This window comes from Oryctolagus cuniculus, chromosome 5 (assembly GCF_964237555.1).
Source record: "Oryctolagus cuniculus chromosome 5, mOryCun1.1, whole genome shotgun sequence".
Lineage (NCBI taxonomy): Eukaryota > Metazoa > Chordata > Mammalia > Lagomorpha > Leporidae > Oryctolagus > Oryctolagus cuniculus.
In genome coordinates this window covers 63,074,223-63,091,455 of record NC_091436.1, presented here as the reverse complement: position 1 = coordinate 63,091,455, position 17,233 = coordinate 63,074,223, and the positions used below count along the sequence as shown (strand labels likewise).

Here is a 17,233-nt window from a genome sequence, read left to right as displayed (position 1 = left end):
ACTAGACCATGAAGACATCACAGTCTTTTTGTGGTTCTGGACAGTATCTAATGATATTCCAAAGGAAACCACTGAATTTCATTTATCAATATTGACTTAAAAATTTTTTCATTTTACTTGAAAGGCAGAGAGATATTTTTCATCCTCCAGTTCATTCCCCGGATGCCAACAACAGCCAGGGCTGGACCAGGCCAAAGTCAGAAGCCAGGAACTCAACTTGGAACTCCTGCATAGGCGGCAGGGACTCAAGTACCTGAACCATCACTGCCTACTGGGGTACATGTTAACAGGAAGCTGGAATAAGAAGAGGAGTCAAATACTTTGATATGGGATACAGGCATCCCAAATAGCATCTTAACCACTATACAAAACTCCCATACTAAGTGATTTCATTCTTCATTTTGAAAGATCACTGTAACAAAACTATGATAATGGCAGTGGAAATGTAGAGAAGTAGATAGACTTGAACTGTCTCTCTGGTTTGATCCAAAGAAGGTACAACTGAGGACTGCTCAGACAAGAAGTATGTGAGATGCCAGGTCAGAGGAGGGATGGGAGGATATAAAGAGCACCATGACTTCTACTGGGAGGTAGAGGGCTTGGCCAACCCTGTGGACTGCTGTCTTTGTTTCAGAGAAAGGCTTTAACACCCAGACAATAGAATCCTAGGCACACCACGTTTGATTCCTATTTGTATTTCAAGGGAAGTTAGGACTTGCAACTTTTCACTTGGGAATACATGTGCATAGGAGATGTATTTGTCCAAAACCTGTGGGTTGTGCTTGGTATAGAGTCCGACTGGACCAAGGTTTGGCCTGCTAAGCTGTCTAAAACTAAAACTCCCCAATCTATACTTACCTCAACCTAGAGTGCCATTCGTCACACCACTCACTCACACAGGCACCCACAGGCAACTTTTGTTTGAGATCCTACTGACTCAATCAAACTCAAATCTACAGTCTGTTTGGGGCTAGTCGTTGAGTTTCAAAGTTAAAATACGGGTTAAGATGCCTATGTCCCCCATCCGAGACGTGGTTTCCATACCCAGTTGGCTCCTGACTTCCGCTTCCTGCTAACACAGACTCTGAGAGGTGGGTGTGGTGGCTCAGTAGTTGGATTCCTGCCATACATACGAGAGACCTGGACTGAGCTGCAGTTCCCAGGGTCAGCCTCGGCATAATTCCAAGCACTGCAGGCATTTATGAAGCAAACCAAAGAAAGGGAGTTCTTTGTCTCTCTCTGTCACTTTGCCTCTCAAAATTAAAAAAAAAAAAATTAAAATCAATCTCATCCCATTTATCCCTAAGCAACCCCCAAGATTTACATCATTTTTGCTACAAATGATCTCATTATTGTTCTACTTATTGAGCTTATACCAGCAAGTCTTTTTTTTTCTCTTTCTCATCTACCCTTCACACCTCTGCCATACCTGAGCTTGGTTAACATTAGACTACAGACATTGCCATACTGCCTTGTTTTCTCCAATCTCTCTCATCCATTGTGCATAATATTAGCATGATTTGCATATGCCTATTCTGGTATGTTTTGCCTTTCTATTATAAATATCTCTTGGCTGGCATTTCATATAAATCTGTCTGGCTTGAAGACAATAGTTTGAGCAAATCAATGCTATTTAATCAGGGCTCGATAGAGGAGATGGGCAAAATCCTTAGTAGCTGCATAAGCTTGGGCAGGTTATTTCTCCTGTCTGTATCTCCGTCTCTTTATGTATAAAAGAGGAATGATAATTGTATCTATTTAACAGGATGGTTATGAGGATTGAAAGAGTCAGTGTGTGTAAATCATTTGAAACAGTGCCAGCCACATGGTAAACCCTGAAATACCAGGAATCTGTATGTGAATCATCAAGGGAAGAGGCTTATCTAGAAAGAAATAATGTGGCTGGAAAATCACTAAATGAGGCCTTGAATGCCATGATAAGGAGAAACTTTGGTTTGGGTGGGTTCGTGGGTTGAGAACAGAGAATGATGAATCTAGTAGTGGAATGCCTGAAGACCCTCTTGACAAGAAACCTGGGCTTAAATATATTGATAGAATGTTTGAACATCTTGATTTATTTACTGTTAATTTAGATTCAAAACATTGGTTTTCATAGGCCTTCCAGTCGCATGCAAGGTCAATTAGGTCTCAGGTAGAAGAGTTGCCACAAGAGGAGTACGTTACTATACTTTGCATTTGAGAAAGCCAAAATTTTCAAAATATGGATTGTTCCAAAGCATATCTTTGATAAAGCAGCTTGAATGCTGCATTGTGGATAACAAGGTTAAATAAAGGTTCTAATAAGACAAACAGTGACAATTTAAATAAATCAGATGTTTTTGTCGAAGATTACTCTGCGATTTTCTCCAATTATCCATGACATTTCACCCATTCAGATTGTGATCTGCTTTAATAGTGGAAGAAAAAAAAAAACCCTTGTCTCCTTGTTTTTTCTTTGTTCTCAAGGAGATAAGCTGTTTATAAAGATACGTTATTTGTTATTTAAATCACTTTTACTGAAGTTGTTTATTTCCTTGTTTCAGTTTCTAAAAATATTGCAACAATTGTAATGCTTCTTAGAGATGTCTATTCAATTCAGAGTGATTTGTACTGAAATTCTTTGCTAAATGGGCCCAGGTGCTGATGTGTATAACATACTAGAGCAAGTCAAAACTAATAAATGCTTTTAAGAAAAAGATAATGCGGATGTTCTTGTGTCAACTTTTAAAATCCATGATTAAAAACATTTTAGACCTCAAGTCTCAAATATTTGTAAAGGTCTACCTCTATACATGCCATTTCATAAGTATTTAATAATAATAATAATAATGATCATAATAAATTGGTATGACACCAAAACTATATGCAGAAAAATTACATAATTTAAATACAGAAATCTATTTCTTAGAAAATGCCCTTTAATCACTTTGCAGACTTTCAAGATCATAATTATATAAAAGTAATTACATTAAAAGATAATTTACCTGGTAGTAAAGTATCAAATTAAAGCTGAAAACAGTACTTGTAAATAGAACTTTATATATACATATATATATATTTAAAAAATTGTTGAACAACAAACATGTGAAATTATGTCTCTTGCATCTCTTTTTGCTATGAATAAAATTACCTCCGGAATAAATTTTGGTGATTTGATACTACACAGCTACATAGCAGTATAGCCTATAGCTACATTATATGTCTTGCATATAAATCTATAAACCTACACTATGGCTTATCTAAGGTAATCAACAAAATTGATGTATGAAATAAAGCCAAGTGGATTTGATATCTTAAGGGACCATTGATTATTTCCAAGAACTAAAGGTTCAAAATCCTGCTGGGTTGATTTGGCTAAAAAAAAAATGAAGTCTGGTATCATAATTTATAGTATGTGTTCCTGCTGAGTAAGCCCTGGATACTGCAAACTTGGATCTGTAGACGCACATCTCTCCCTTTGAAGCTGATGAGAATTGCTTGTGCTAAATGAGATACATGCTGGGAAAATTGGGCCCTTACAATTGGTGTGTATAGACATTAGAGGTCTCATGACACTCTCTTCCTCTGGTCTCTGCGTTTTCTCCAGTCCTGGCTTTGTCAGAAGATGTTCAGCTTTGGAGGAAAGGAACGCTCCTTAAATTAGATATGCCCATGACTAATGGCTATGCAAGATTTTTTTTTTTTTTGTCAAGAAAGTCTTACTTGAGAACTCTATCATCAGTAACGTTGGGTGACTACAAGTTACCTTGATTTAAATCTTATCCAAGTAATTGTCCCAAGCTGCCCATTTGAAGCAAGGACTGATTCCTTTGACGTCTAGGCCAGATCAGACTCCTTCTGTGTGTAGTCATCTGGAGCGAAGACTAGACTTATAAACAACTAAGCTCACACACTCTATCATGGCATTTTTGAGTTTTAAATATGGGCTCACTTTACATCCACTTTAATTCTTCCAAATAAGTGGTCTATAGAACTGAGAGAACAACAGGTCCCTTTGATTGCCCATAGCATAGTATCAAATCCAACTAATCATTCAACAAAACTATATTGGCTATGACCACCAATGAACAGCCGTCAGTACCCTATGTGGCATAGTCTACTTTCCTCCTTCCTACAGATCTGATTTAAGTGCCATTTGAAGAACTACTTCATAAAACAGATCAGCTTTCAGTCCCTATGCTACTCAGTTAACTTTAAGAAAGGCTAGTAGCTGTGTTACCTTGGACAACTCATTGAGTGTAACTCCCAGGATCATCGAGTCCTAATATATAAAATGATTGTTAAAAATCAAGTCTTTAAAGTCCTCTGAGAATGAAGTCTATATATCTATACTACATGAAGTATACAATGTGTGTATAATGATGGATATTAAATACATGGATATACAACACTAAATCTGAAACATTTTTGAAGTTGCCCTGGAATTATTACATATTTATTATTATTTGTTAAAATTGTTCTTATTGAATTTTTTTTCAGATTTTGACAATATCAGAAAAAAGTTGCAGATTATGCTTAGGAAATGAAGAGGGGTAAATGAGTAGATGAGGTCAGCTTTTCTAGAATAATATACAGAGGTTTATGAAAACAAGATACTTAATAGGGGCTGGCACTGTGGTATAGTAGGCTAAGCCCTGACCTGTAGCACCGGCATCCCATATGGGCACTGGTTCTAGTCCCAGCTGCTCCTCTTCTGATCCAGCTTTCTGCTATGGCTTGGGAAAGCAGTAGATGGCTCAAGTGCTTGGGCCCCTGCACTCACATGGGAGACCCAGAAGAAGTTCCTGGTTCCAGGCTTCAGATCAGCCCAACTCCGGCCATTACAGCCATTTGGGGAGTGAACCAGTGGATGGAAGATCTCTCTCTGTCTCTCCCTCTCTTTGTAACTCTACCTCTCAAATAAAAAAACCTTAGAAAAATACTTAATAAATAACATATGCCAGGTGTTTTATCTGGGTCTGAAGCATTTAGATGATAGAAGATGGGAAGGTGGGAAGGAACCAGCCCTTGATTTTCTAAAGGACCATCATAAAGAAATTACACTTTTTGTTCTATAGATAATAAAGAGGCATACAAATTTAGAAACTGTGAAGGGGGTGTTGTGGCAGCTAGTGTTGTGGTTCAGTGGATTAAGTCGCCACCTGTGATGCCGGCATCCCATATTGGAATGCTGGTTTCAGTCCCAGCTGCTCTGCTTCCAATCCAGCATTCCTGCTAATGCTCCTGGGAAGGCAATGGATGATGGCACAGGTACTTGGGTTCCCGTCACCCATTTGGGAGATCCAGATGGAGTTTCAGGTTCTTGGCTTCAGCCTGGCCCAGCCCTGGCTGTTGATGGCATTTAGAGAATGAACAAACAGATGGAAGATCTCTGTGTCTCTCTTGTTGTCTCTGTCATTCTGCCTCTCAAATAAATAAATGGATAAATCTTTGGGTCAGGACTGTAGTGTCACTGGTAAAGCCTCCACCTGCGGCACCAGCATCCCACATGGGCACGAGTCCCAGCTGTTCCACTTCCAATCTAGCTTGCTGCTAAAGTACCTGGGAGAGCAGCGGATGACAGTCCAAGTCCCTGCACCCCTGTACCCACATGGGAGACAGGGAAGAAGCTCCCAGCTTCGGTGTGGCCCAGCCCCATCTGTTGAGGCCATTTGGGGAGTGAACCATCAGATGGAAGAACTTTCTCTCTGTGTCTCATTCTCTCTCTGTAATTCTGCATTCAAATAAATAACCTTTTTCTTTAGTGTAAAACATAAATAAATAAATAAAATCTGTATGTTAAGTGGCAGGTTTGGGTACAGCAGCTAAGACACTATTTGGGACATCTGCATCCCACTTTGGAGTACGTGGGTCTGGGGCCTGGCTCCATTTCCAATTCCAGCTTCTTGCTAACGTGAGCCCTGGGAGGCAGTGGTGATGGCGCAAGTCCTTGGGTCCCTGCTGCTCACATGGGAGACTCAGATTGATTCCAGGTTCCTGGCTTCTGCCTAGCCTAGCAGTGGTGTTGCAGGCATTTGAGAAATGAACGAGCAGATGAAAGATCTTTGTCTAGGTCTGTCTCTCTTTGTTTCTTTCTGTCTCTATGTTTCAGATAAAATTTTTTTAAATAATTAAATAAGTAAAATAAATATATAAAAATTTAGGGGCTGGTGCTGTGGCGCAGCAGGTTAAAGCCCTGGCCTGCAGTGCCAGCATCCCATATGGGCACCAGTTCTAGTACCAGGTACTCCACTTCCAATCTAACTCTCTGCTATGGCCTGGGAAATAAGTAGAAGATGGTCCAAGTGCTTGGGCCCCTGCACCCACGTGGGAGACCTGGAAGAAACTCCTGGCTCCTGGCTTTCGATTGGCCCAGCGCCGGCCATTGCAGCCATCTGGGGTGAACCAGTGGATGGAAGATCTCTCTTTCTCTCTTTGTCTCTACCTTTCTCTGTAACTCTGTCTTTCAAATAAATAAAATAAATCTTTAAAATATATATAAAAATGTTAAATAAAAAATCAGAGAGCAATAAGACTATTTAGAAGGCTGTAAAATGGGTCTTAAAGATTTTAAATTCTTTTTAAATTTATTGATGTATTTTATTTCAAAGGAAAGGATTGAGAGACCTTGATCTCCCGACAGACTGACAGACAGACAGACAGAGATCTCCCATGCGCTGGTTCCTTCCTCATATGTTTACAACAGCCAGGCCAAACCTGGAGGAGGAACATTTAAGGAAGAAATACACAGGAAAATACATGTATATTATCATGATTCAAACTTTTTTAAAGTGATAAAGGATGTTCAAAACTGAAAAATAAACAGAACCAGTTATTTTTTAAAAAGATTTATTTATTAGAAATGCAGAGCGATAGGGAGAGAGAGACCTTCTATCTGCTAGTTCACTCCCCAGATGGTCACAATGGCCTGGACTGGCCCAGCTGAAGCCAGGAGCCCAGAATCCCGTATGGATTTCCTATGTGGGTGGCACTTGGACCATCTTCCTCTGCCTTCCCAAGCACATTAGCAGGGAGCCGGTTTGGAAGCGGAAGAGGCAGGACTCAAACCAACTTTCCGATATGGGATACCAGCATCACAAATGACAGCTTAACCCACTGCGCCACAACACTGGTTCCAGGACAGTTACCTTTAACCTGTCCTTAGAAATGAGTAAAAATAAATAAAATAAAAATTTAAACACTGGACTTGATTTCAAGTATTCTGTATTTGGCCAGTCTCTACTTACAGATTAAACAATGTTTCAGTCAAGAGGAAAAACAGTATCTTTTATTGAAAGGTTAGCAAATGTGTACTATTAAGAAGAAGTGGATTGCTTATAGCAAAATCTATACTTCGTTTAAACATCTTACTTAGATACATATATCTTGCTTAGAAGTTATATTTTCCATAGTTAATAAAATACTTGGGCATACTCAGTTTTTGTAATTAAATAAGCTAAATTATAGCTTTGGTTACAGATCTTAAATAGAAATGTTTGGAATTTAGATGCTGGATATTTGATTCTACTTGACTCTTGAAAATATAAGATTTTTGTAAAAAAAAAAATTATTCTATTTGAAAGGCACAGTTACAGAGAGAGGAGAAACAGAGAGATCTTCCACCCTTTGATTCACTCCCCAGATGGCTGCAAGGGCCAGGGCTGGGTCAGGCTGAAGCCAGGTTCCAAGAGCTTCTTCCAGGTCTCCCACTTGGGTGCAGGAGTTCAAGAACTTGGGCCATCTTCTGCTGCTTTCCCAGGAGCATTAACAGGGAGCTGGATCAGAAGTGGGGCAGATGGGACTCGACCCATGCCCACATGGGATGCTGGTGTCACGGGCAGCAGCCTAACCTGCTATGCCACATCACAACTCCAGCCCCCAAAAGTTATTACGTATTAGTTTCCATGTGAAGTTATTCCTTATGTGTCTTCAAGTGGATTATGTTATTTTTCATAGCTCTATTTTATTTCTTTGTTAAATCAGGAGATCTTGTACTTATGAGGAAGCAATGCATAATGGCGAATAAATAAATAAATAAATGGAAAACAAGTGTTCTTGGGTTGTATTACAAATACTTCTTTTTCTTTTTTTAAGACTTATTTATTATATACTGAATTGATCTTCTGTATATAAAGATAATTGAAAATGAATCTTGATGTGAATGGAATGGGAAAGGGAGTGGGAGATGGGAGGGGTATGAGTGGGAGGGAAATTATGGGGGGGGAAGCCATTGTAATCCATTAACTATACTTTGAAAATTTATATTTACTAAATAAAAAATAAATTAAAAAAGATTTATTTATTTATTTGAGAGGCAGAGTTACAGACAGAGAAGGAGAGACAGACAGAGAAGTCTTCTATCTGCTGGTTCACTCCCCAAATGGTCACAATGGCTGGAGCTGCACCAATCCAAAGCCAGGAGCCAGGAGCTTCTTCCCGGTCTCCCATGTGGGTACAGGGGCCCAAACACTTGGGCCATCTTCTATTGCTTTCACAGACCATAAGTAGAGAGCTGGATTGGAAGGGGAGCAGCCGGGGACATGAACCGGCACCTACATGGGAGGCCAGCGTTGCAGGTGTAGGCTTAGCTTACTACACCACAGTGCTGGCCCCCTACAATTACTTCTGCAACATTGAGTTTGTGTTTAAAATCTTAACCTTTAGGGGTGTGTGCTTGGCCCAGTAGTAAAGTTATATGTAAGGAGACCAGCATCCCATATAGTAGTGCCTGGTTCAAGTTCCAACTCCTCTAGTTGCTGTTCTACTTCTTGTTAAGGTGAATCCAGGGAGGCAGTAGATGATGGTTCGAGTACCTGGGTCCGTGTCACCTACTTGGGAGTCTTGGCTTGAGTTGCTGGCTCATGGTTTTGGCCTGGTCTAACCCTGGCTGTTGCTGGCATTTGGGGAGTAAACCAATGGATGGAACATCTCTCTGTCTGTGTCTCTGCCTTTCAAGTAATATGAAAAGATATGTAACATTTAAAAAAAATTTTAAAAAGTATTTTATTTATTTGGCCAGCACCATGGCTCAATAAGCTAATCCTCTGCCTGTGGCGCTGGTACACCGGGTTCTAGTCCCAGTCGGGGCACCGGATTCTGTCCCAGTTGCCCCTCTTCCAGTCCAGCTCTCTGCTGTGGCCTGGGAGTGCAGTGGAGGATGGCCCAAGTGCTTGGGCCCTGTACCCCATGGGAGACCAGGAGAAGCACTTGGCTCCTGGCTTTGGATCAGTGCTGTGTGCCGGCCACAGCGCGCCGGCCACAGCGCGCCGGCCACAGCGCGCCGGCCACAACAGCCATTGGAGGGTGAACCAATGGAAAAGGAAGACCTTTCTCTCTGTCTCTCTCTCTCACTGTCCACTCTGCCTGTCAAAAAAAAAAAATAAATAAAATAAAATAAAAAATAAAAAAAAAGAAAAGAAAAAGTATTTTTTATTTGGCAAAATGGGCTTCACGGGGAGTAGATGTTTGGCGCGGTGGTTAAGATGCTACCTGGAGAGCTGCATCCCTAGGGTGCCTGGGCTCACACCTTGGTTCTGCTCCTGATTCCAGCTCCCTGCTACTGTGTGATTTGAGATGCAGCATGTGATGATTCAAGTAGTAGGGTTCCTGCTGCCCATGTAGGAGGCCTGGATTGTGTTCTAGGCTCCCGGCTTCGGCCTGGCCCAGCGGTAGCTGTTACAGGCATCTGGGGAGTGAAGCAGCAGATGGGAGCTCTCTATCTCTCACTCTGATTCTTTGCCTTCTAAGTTAATAAAAATAAGTAAATAAAATGAATGCACTCAACAGTATGGGCTTCCTAAGGAAATTAAAAATAGAGCTACCATATGATCTGGCAATCCCTCTTCTGGGTATATGCCTGACAGAAATGAAATCACCCACCTCCTAAAGATTTCTGCACTCATGTTCATTGCAGAATTATTCACAATAGTCATGTTTTAGCAACAATCAATGTGTCAACTGACAGATGAATGGATGAAGAAAATGTGGTATAAAAATACAAGGGAATATTACTCAGCCTTAAAAAGGAGATCCTGCCACTTACTACCACATGGAAGGACCTGGAGGACACTGTTTTGAGGGAAATAAGCCAAATATAGAAAGGAAAATATCACATAATCTCATTTACATGTGGAACCCAAAAATAAAAAAGTCAAATATACAGAGATAAAGAATAAACAGTGATTACCAGGGTCAGCATGGGGAGTGGGAGAAAGTGGAAGGTTTAGGCCAAAGGATACAAAGTAGCAGACATAATAATCAACTCTAGAGATTTAATACATAACATGAGGACTCCAGTATCTGAAATTTTTGTTCGATAAGATTTTAGCTACTGTTGTCTCAAGGAAATGACTGTGTGGGATGACAGATACGCTAATTTGCTTCACTATAGTAATTATTTTACTATCTCTGTGTACAACATTATGTTGTAAACCTCAAATGTGCATGATAATATTCATTTTTAAAATGCAGGGCTCAAAGTATTGGAAGCTTCATTGATTTCATGAAGCAAGTAAAATCCGTTTTTTTGCAGAAAGGCAATGACAAATTTTGTGTGCTTACTAAAACAATCCATTCAGTGATTCAATGAATGTCTACTGGGTCTTTTAAAACCTAGTGATACAGCAATGAACAGAACAGACATAAGTCAGATGGTGCTTACTGTTGTGGAGAAAATAAAACTGGGGGAAAAAAGGAGCCCTGGGTAAGATGGTAATTTTATGAAGGAGGCCGGCGCCAAGGCTCACTTGGCTAATCCTCTGCCTGCGGCGCCAGCAACCCAGGTTCTAGTTCTGTTTGGGGTGCCGGGTTCTAGTCCCGGTTGCTCCTCTTCCAGTCCAGCTCTCTACTGTGGCCTGGGAGGGCAGTGGAGGATGGCCCAAGTGCTTGGGTCCCTGCACCCGCATGGGAGACCAGGAGGAAGCACCTGGCTCCTGGCTTTAGATCGGCGCAGCGCCGGCTGTAGCGGCCATTAGGGGAGTGAACCAACGGAAGGAAGACCTTTCTCTCTGTCTCTCTCACTGTCTATAACTCTACCTGTCAAATAAAAGTAAAAAAAAAAAAATTCTATGAAAGAGGTCCTTAGGGAAGGCCTTAGCTGAGAAGGTGTTCCAAGGAAACAAGGACAGAAGGAAGTGAACCCAGGAGAGATCTTGGAGAAGAGCATTCCAGGAGAGAGCTTGGGGGCAGGCAGCAGGCTTGCTGAGTCCAGAAAGAGCAGGAAAGCCAAAGTGAATGGAGAGGGAGGGGAGGAAGACTGGGTTGAGATGAGATCAGAGAACTACTGGAGGCAACATCAGGAGGCAAGTAGGCTGTTTTGATAATTGAGTGATGGGGAAGGCACTTACTAGCAAGTGTTAAACCCGGGAGTGGCACGAGTCAGTTTAGAATTTCAGAAAATACATCTGGCTGCTGTGCAGAGAACACACCGTAGGGGTCAAGAGTGGAAGCAAGGGGACCAGTTGGTAGATACTTGAAATAATTCAGGAAGGAGACAATGGAGGCTCCAACCAGCAACACTGGTAGTGAAAAGTAAAGGGGTTCTCGGTAATTTTGGAGGTGGAGCCAACAAAATTCACTGAAGTACTGGATGTCGTGGGCTGAGAGTGAAGAAAAGAGCGGGGGAGGAGTCCTGCGGTGAATGAACACCCTGAGCGACAGGAAGGCCAGAGCTGCCGTGCCCTGTGGTGGAGGTTACAGATGCGGTAATGGGAAATGCGAGCCTGGTATTAGGGCATCCTCTTCCCCTTAAGGAAAGGCGAATGAGAGAGGAACAACAACGGCATAAGGAAGCAGTCTCCTGGCTGGGTCACGCCAACGGCCTATCCCGTCTGCAATCTATCTCTGCCCAGAGCCCCTCCGTAATGTGGTAACTGCATGAACTTAGAAATGGGACTAACTAGGGGCCCTGCAGATGCCTGTAGCGCCAGCATCCCATATGGGTGCCAGTTCAAGTCCTGGCTTCTCCACTTCCCATCCAGCTCTCTGCTATGGCTTGGGAAAGCAGTAGAAGATGGCCTGAAGTGCTTGGGCCCCTGCACCCTAGCGGGGAGACCCAGAGGAAGTTCCTGGTTCCTGGTTCCTGGTTCCTGGCTTCGGATTGGCACAGCTCTGGCCGTTGTAGTCAATTGGGAAGTGAACCAGTGGATGAAAGACATCTCTCTCTCTCTCTCTCTCTGCCTCTCCTTCTCTCTCTGTGTAACTCTGACTTTCAAATAAATAAATTAAAAAAAAAAGGAACTAACCATATCATCCATTTAAATTCTACTTGAATTTTTTTGCCTCTAATGAGGCTCATAAATTTTGCTACATGAAGTGTTTATGCTGATGAAACACTTTCTTCTATTTATCTAAAAATTTCTCCCTCCTTTTTGTTTTTTTAAAATATTTATTTAATTTTTTAAAGATTATTTACAGGGTGACATTGTGGCATAGTGGGTAAAGCCACTGCCAGCAGTGCTGGCATCCCATATGGGCACTGGTTCGAGTATGGGCACTGGTTTAAGTCCCAGATGCTCCACTTCCAATTCAGCTCCCTGTTAACTTGTGTGGGAAAGCAGTGGAGGATGGCCCAAGTGCTTGGGCCCCTGCCACCTATGTGGGAGACCCAGAAGAAGCTCCTGGTTCCTAGCTTCAGCCGGGCCCAGCCCCCGGCATTGCAGCCATTTTGGGTGTGAACCAGCAAACAGAACATTTCTCTCTGTCTCTCCTTCTCTCTCTGTAACTCTGACTTTCAAGAAAACAAATTAATCTTTTAAATTTTTTTTTTTATAATACATTCATTTATTTGAAAGGCAGACAGAAAGACAGATAAAGTTCCGAGAGAGCCTCCATTTTTGGTTCATTCCTCAAATGCCTGTAGGAACCAGACCTAAGCCAGGAACTCAGAACTTCATCCAGATCTCCCATGTGGGAGGCAGATACCCAAGTACTTGCTGCTTCCCAGGGTGCATATTAACAGGAAGGTAGATTAAAAGTGGAGGTGGGACTTGAACCAGACACTCTGTCTGATTTGGGACCTGGGCAAAATCCAAGGGGCTTCTTAAATATTGTACAAATGCCCAACCTCTGCCCTAACAACTTTCAAGCTTTAGAGTGCATTTCTATCTCCACAGTTCTTAGACATCAGGAATTCATGTGGCTTAGGTATCCCCTTCTTTAGACTTTGACCTTATCCTTTTCAATTTCTATTTACAACCACATCTGTTCAACCCATTGTGCATATTTATTATCTCACTTAATTCCCACACAGCCTCTGTGAGGTAGCTAGGACAGGTAATACCCTAATGTCCTGGATAAGGAAAATAGGCAGAGATTAAGTTAGAGACAAAGGGGCTGGCACTGCGGCATGGCAGGTGAGGCCGCCGCCTGTGGTGCTGGCATCCTGTGAGGGCACTGGTTCGAGGCCCGGCTGCTCCACTTCCGATCCACCTCTCTGCTATGGTCTGGGAAAGCAGTGAAAGATGGCCCAGGTCTTTGAGCCCTTACGTCCCCGTGGGAGACCTGGAGGAGGTTCCTGGCTCCTGGCTTCAGATTGGTGCAGCTCTGGCCGTTGAGGACATTTGAGGAGTGAATCGGCGGATGGAAGACCTCTCTCTCTGCCTCTGCCTCTAACTCTGCCTTTCCAATAAGCAAATAAATCTTTATCAGAGTCCAAATACAGAGGTCTTTTACAAATTTATGGAAAATGCATATGAGAAAAAACTGCATGGATTTCCAAATTGTTTTACATCAAATAACCTTATTTGTTAAATTCTATTTTTCCATGAGGTATGATTGTATGTCCTGATTCCTAAAACAGTGCCTTATCCACTGACCACTCTCTCATTTCCTTCATTATTTTATTTGTCCTCCTCTAGATATTTTCAGTCTGGTTTCGACCTTAAGATGTCACAACCATTCGTCACTTTCTAAAAAGATTTATTTATTTGAAAGGCAGAGTTACAGAGTGAGAAGGAGACAGAGAAGGAGAAAGAGTGAGGGCTTCCTTCTGGTTTACTCCTCAGATAGCTGCAACTGCCAGGGCTGGGCCAAACCGAAGCCAAGAGCCAGGAGCTTCTTCTGGATCTCCCACGTAAGCACATGGGGCCAAAGACTCGGGCCACCTTCCACTGCTTTCCCAGGCACATTAGCAGGGAGCCGGATCAGAAGTGGAGCAGCCAGGACTCAAACCTGCACCCATATGGATGCTGCCCTTGCAGGCTGTAGCTTTACCTGTATGCCACCGCACTGGCCCCGTCTTTTTTTTTTTTTTTTTTTAAAGACATTTATTTTATTTGAAAGGCAGAGCTAAAGAGAGATAGAGAGAAATAAAGATCTTCAATCTGCCAGTTCACTCCCCAAAATGGCCAGGCAAGAGCCAAGAACTTTGGGTCTTCCACATGGGTGGCAGGGGCCCAACCACTTGGGCCACCTTCTGTTGCTTTTCTAGGCCTGCTATTGGAAGTGGAGCATCCAGGACTCAAACCAGCACTCATCCGGAAGCCGGATTTCAGGGGCAGCAGCTTGACCTGCTGTGTCACAACACTGGCCCCAGGAGGTCTTCTTCTCTAGTTCAAAGTTGAGCTTCTGGAAGCACCTCCCTGATTTCCCAAAGAGTTCTTTCATGGTTGCACAACATTTTGTATTGCTTCTGTCTTTTCTCCACCCCGGCATAATGTACTGCCAGCCTCTTCTCTCCTCGGAGCTTTTCCCTGATGTCTGTACATTTCTGGTTTCATCGCAGGAGGGTTGCTCATCTAGAAGCTCCCTTTCAGACACACCATCCCACAGCCACTTGGAGCCACGGCTTTCCCACGTCACTTAGAAAATCTTCAAAACACTTTCAGAGTGGGCCATACACGGGAGTTATTCATAGTTTTCAGATACTGCCAGGAAAAGCGGTAGGAGACATTTCAGGTACCCTGCCAGGCATGGGTTGGATGCTAAGCAAAAATAAAAAAGGGGTGGGGGTGGGGGGCTACCACTTAGGAGGGTGTGAGGAGGTAATATCAATATTTTGTTCAAACATGAGAGTACACTGAGCCACCTACCTGTTATTTGGGTTTCCGAGTATCAGTCACGTGCGCTAAATTCAAAGGCCACGATGGCTATGAGATACACGTCATATTCGCCCCCCCATCCCTCAACACTGCGGGTTCCCTAAGTGCTGGCGAGGGCGGAGAACTCTCCTCTCCCGCCCACAGAAAGATCGACCCTTCGCCCCGCCTACCCAGGCGGCGCATTGCATGCTGGGAGTTGTAGTCCACGCTGGCCGCGCCCGGAAGGACTGAAGGGCACGGGAGTCCAGTCCGTCTCTCTGGTTACTGGAGGTCACGTTCCTTAGTCGCTCTCTTTCTCCCGCTCGGGAGGAGCCTTCGGAGAGCACTGCTGCATTTGGCTGTGCCACCGTTTCTGTTCTGGGTTTCAATAAAGTTTTCCTCTTCCTCCAAGATGGCGGCCTCCTGGTCGCCCTTGGTTACCCTGCGCTCCTTAACGCAATGCCGGCTGAGAGGGAAATGTGTGGGGTTCGGGGCCTGGGTCGCTGCCCTTGCTCCTCCCGCCACCGCCCCTGGGAAGCCCCTTTGGAAAGGTCAGTGACTGTGTCATGAGTAGGGTGAGTCGACTGTGCCTAGGATCAGAGAAGCCTCTGGGGTCACTCTTCTTCCCGCGTCTCCCCCAGCTGCCTCCGGCATTTCGGAGCTGAGGGTCCCTCAAGAGCTGTTTGAGTTTTTCTTGCCCTTTTATTCCGCCTGTCCGTGAAGGAGCCCTGAGCACAGAGGGAACTAGCCCAGAGTGACTTTCATTTTGAGGGCCAGAGGTCGCCCCAGACAGTTCCCTGCTCGACAGCCAAGCGCTGAGCCCCGGTGAGCGCAAGTGTGAAGAGTGCCTGGCTTGAAGGGATTCAAGTGTGGGGTCGGGGCTGGGGACCCTTGCACCCTGCGCCTTCCCTGACTCTCCGGGCTCCATGGGGCACAGGGTCTAGAGCCGTGCCGCGGACCCCTGCAGGCCCCTGACCCTCGGGATTCTGGGAATGCGAGCCCAGAGCGCTCTCAGTCCGAGGACTGGAATCTCGTGTTCTTTCCTAGGGGCGCGAGGCTTCAGGGGGGTGTATTTGTCACCGGGCTCCATTCATTCGTTCCGTATGTGTTCATGAATGAATGCCTAGTTTTGAATAATCGAGCTCACAGAAGCGCTGATTTTACTGCTGTATACATGTCCTCTCTCTGAACTGCGCGATACTCAGGACCTCGCGTCACTGTTTCCTTGGCTTAGCGCAGTAATTGGTACCTGATAGGAGATAGGGCTTTTGAATGAGGCTGTTCTCATTGTGCCCCCCCCCCCCCGTACTTTCTGCTTTCCTTCTTCTCATGTCCAAGCATCTCCCCTTACATACGTTAATAAGTCGATAGACCTTAATATAGACCTTTATGAGTCGGTTCTCATTGGCTCATTTAGCTAAAAATAAGAAAACCTTACTTACTCCATTATCATCAATATAGTTAAAATTATGACCAAATATGATTAGGTCACATTAGATTTTTCTGCAAAAATCAGCTTAATGCACTTTGTATAATCGAATATGATTTAATGTACACTTTATATAATAGAATATTATGTAATGTAAATTTTATTTCGCTATTTTTGGAATAGTCAATAAAAGTGAATGATATAAAATTCAAAAAAACACAAGAATGAGTATGGTAACATATAAAACCCTTTTCTATTCTGGTTTCTTAGCTGCCCAGATGCAACCTCTTAGGTATTCCAGAGCCAATCTGTGTATGCACAAGCATACATGTATGTAAATATCTGGATTTAAAAAGCCCAGTAATGGTAACATCTTAAACATGCTGTTCTGTGTATAGGACAGTTAATCCTATTAGCTGTTAATTTCATTTTTCATGTAGTATATATAGGAAATCATTTTATATCAACAAGTATAGAACTTCCTCATCTTTTAAACTGTTGAAATAGTATTCCATTCTATGCATGAATCATAATTTATGAAAATTAATTTAACATTTAAGGAATGTTGTTACAGCCATACATAAGACTTACTGAATGTTTATTCTGCTAGGCAGTATAGCGAGTGCCTTCTACATATGTTAATTATCTCATTTCAGAAATCATGAATCCAATGTTACAGAAATTATATGGCTAGTAAGCAGTAGAAATTATGGGTTCAAGTAAAGGCTGTCCTTGAACTTAGATCTGACCCTAAAGGCTATGCTACTAATATAAACATATACCCTCCTATACTCAAAATTCAGCCAGT

At 43.0% G+C, this 17,233-nt stretch overlaps 1 protein-coding gene and 1 long non-coding RNA gene across 3 annotated transcripts in view; one reads left to right on the top strand and one right to left on the bottom strand.

Moving 5' to 3' along the window:
• Window positions 1-14,216: 14,216 nt before the first annotated feature.
• Window positions 14,217-15,168, bottom strand: LOC138849626 (uncharacterized). The gene is made up of 2 exons (XR_011388596.1): window positions 15,009-15,168; window positions 14,217-14,843 (listed from the first exon to the last, which is right to left on the bottom strand). It is a non-coding gene; the product is annotated as an uncharacterized lncRNA (long non-coding RNA).
• A 136-nt stretch (window positions 15,169-15,304) lies between these two features.
• AFG1L (AFG1 like ATPase) overlaps window positions 15,305-17,233 on the top strand; it is a 193,765-nt gene continuing 191,836 nt past the window's right edge. The window contains exon 1 of one of the 2 annotated variants that reach the window (XM_070073732.1): window positions 15,305-15,547. In XM_070073732.1, coding sequence (XP_069929833.1) covers window positions 15,409-15,547 — 139 coding nt within the window. In that variant the 5' untranslated portion in view covers window positions 15,305-15,408. The remainder of the gene's footprint in view (window positions 15,548-17,233) is intronic. The other variant, XM_070073733.1, reaches the window with a different exon arrangement.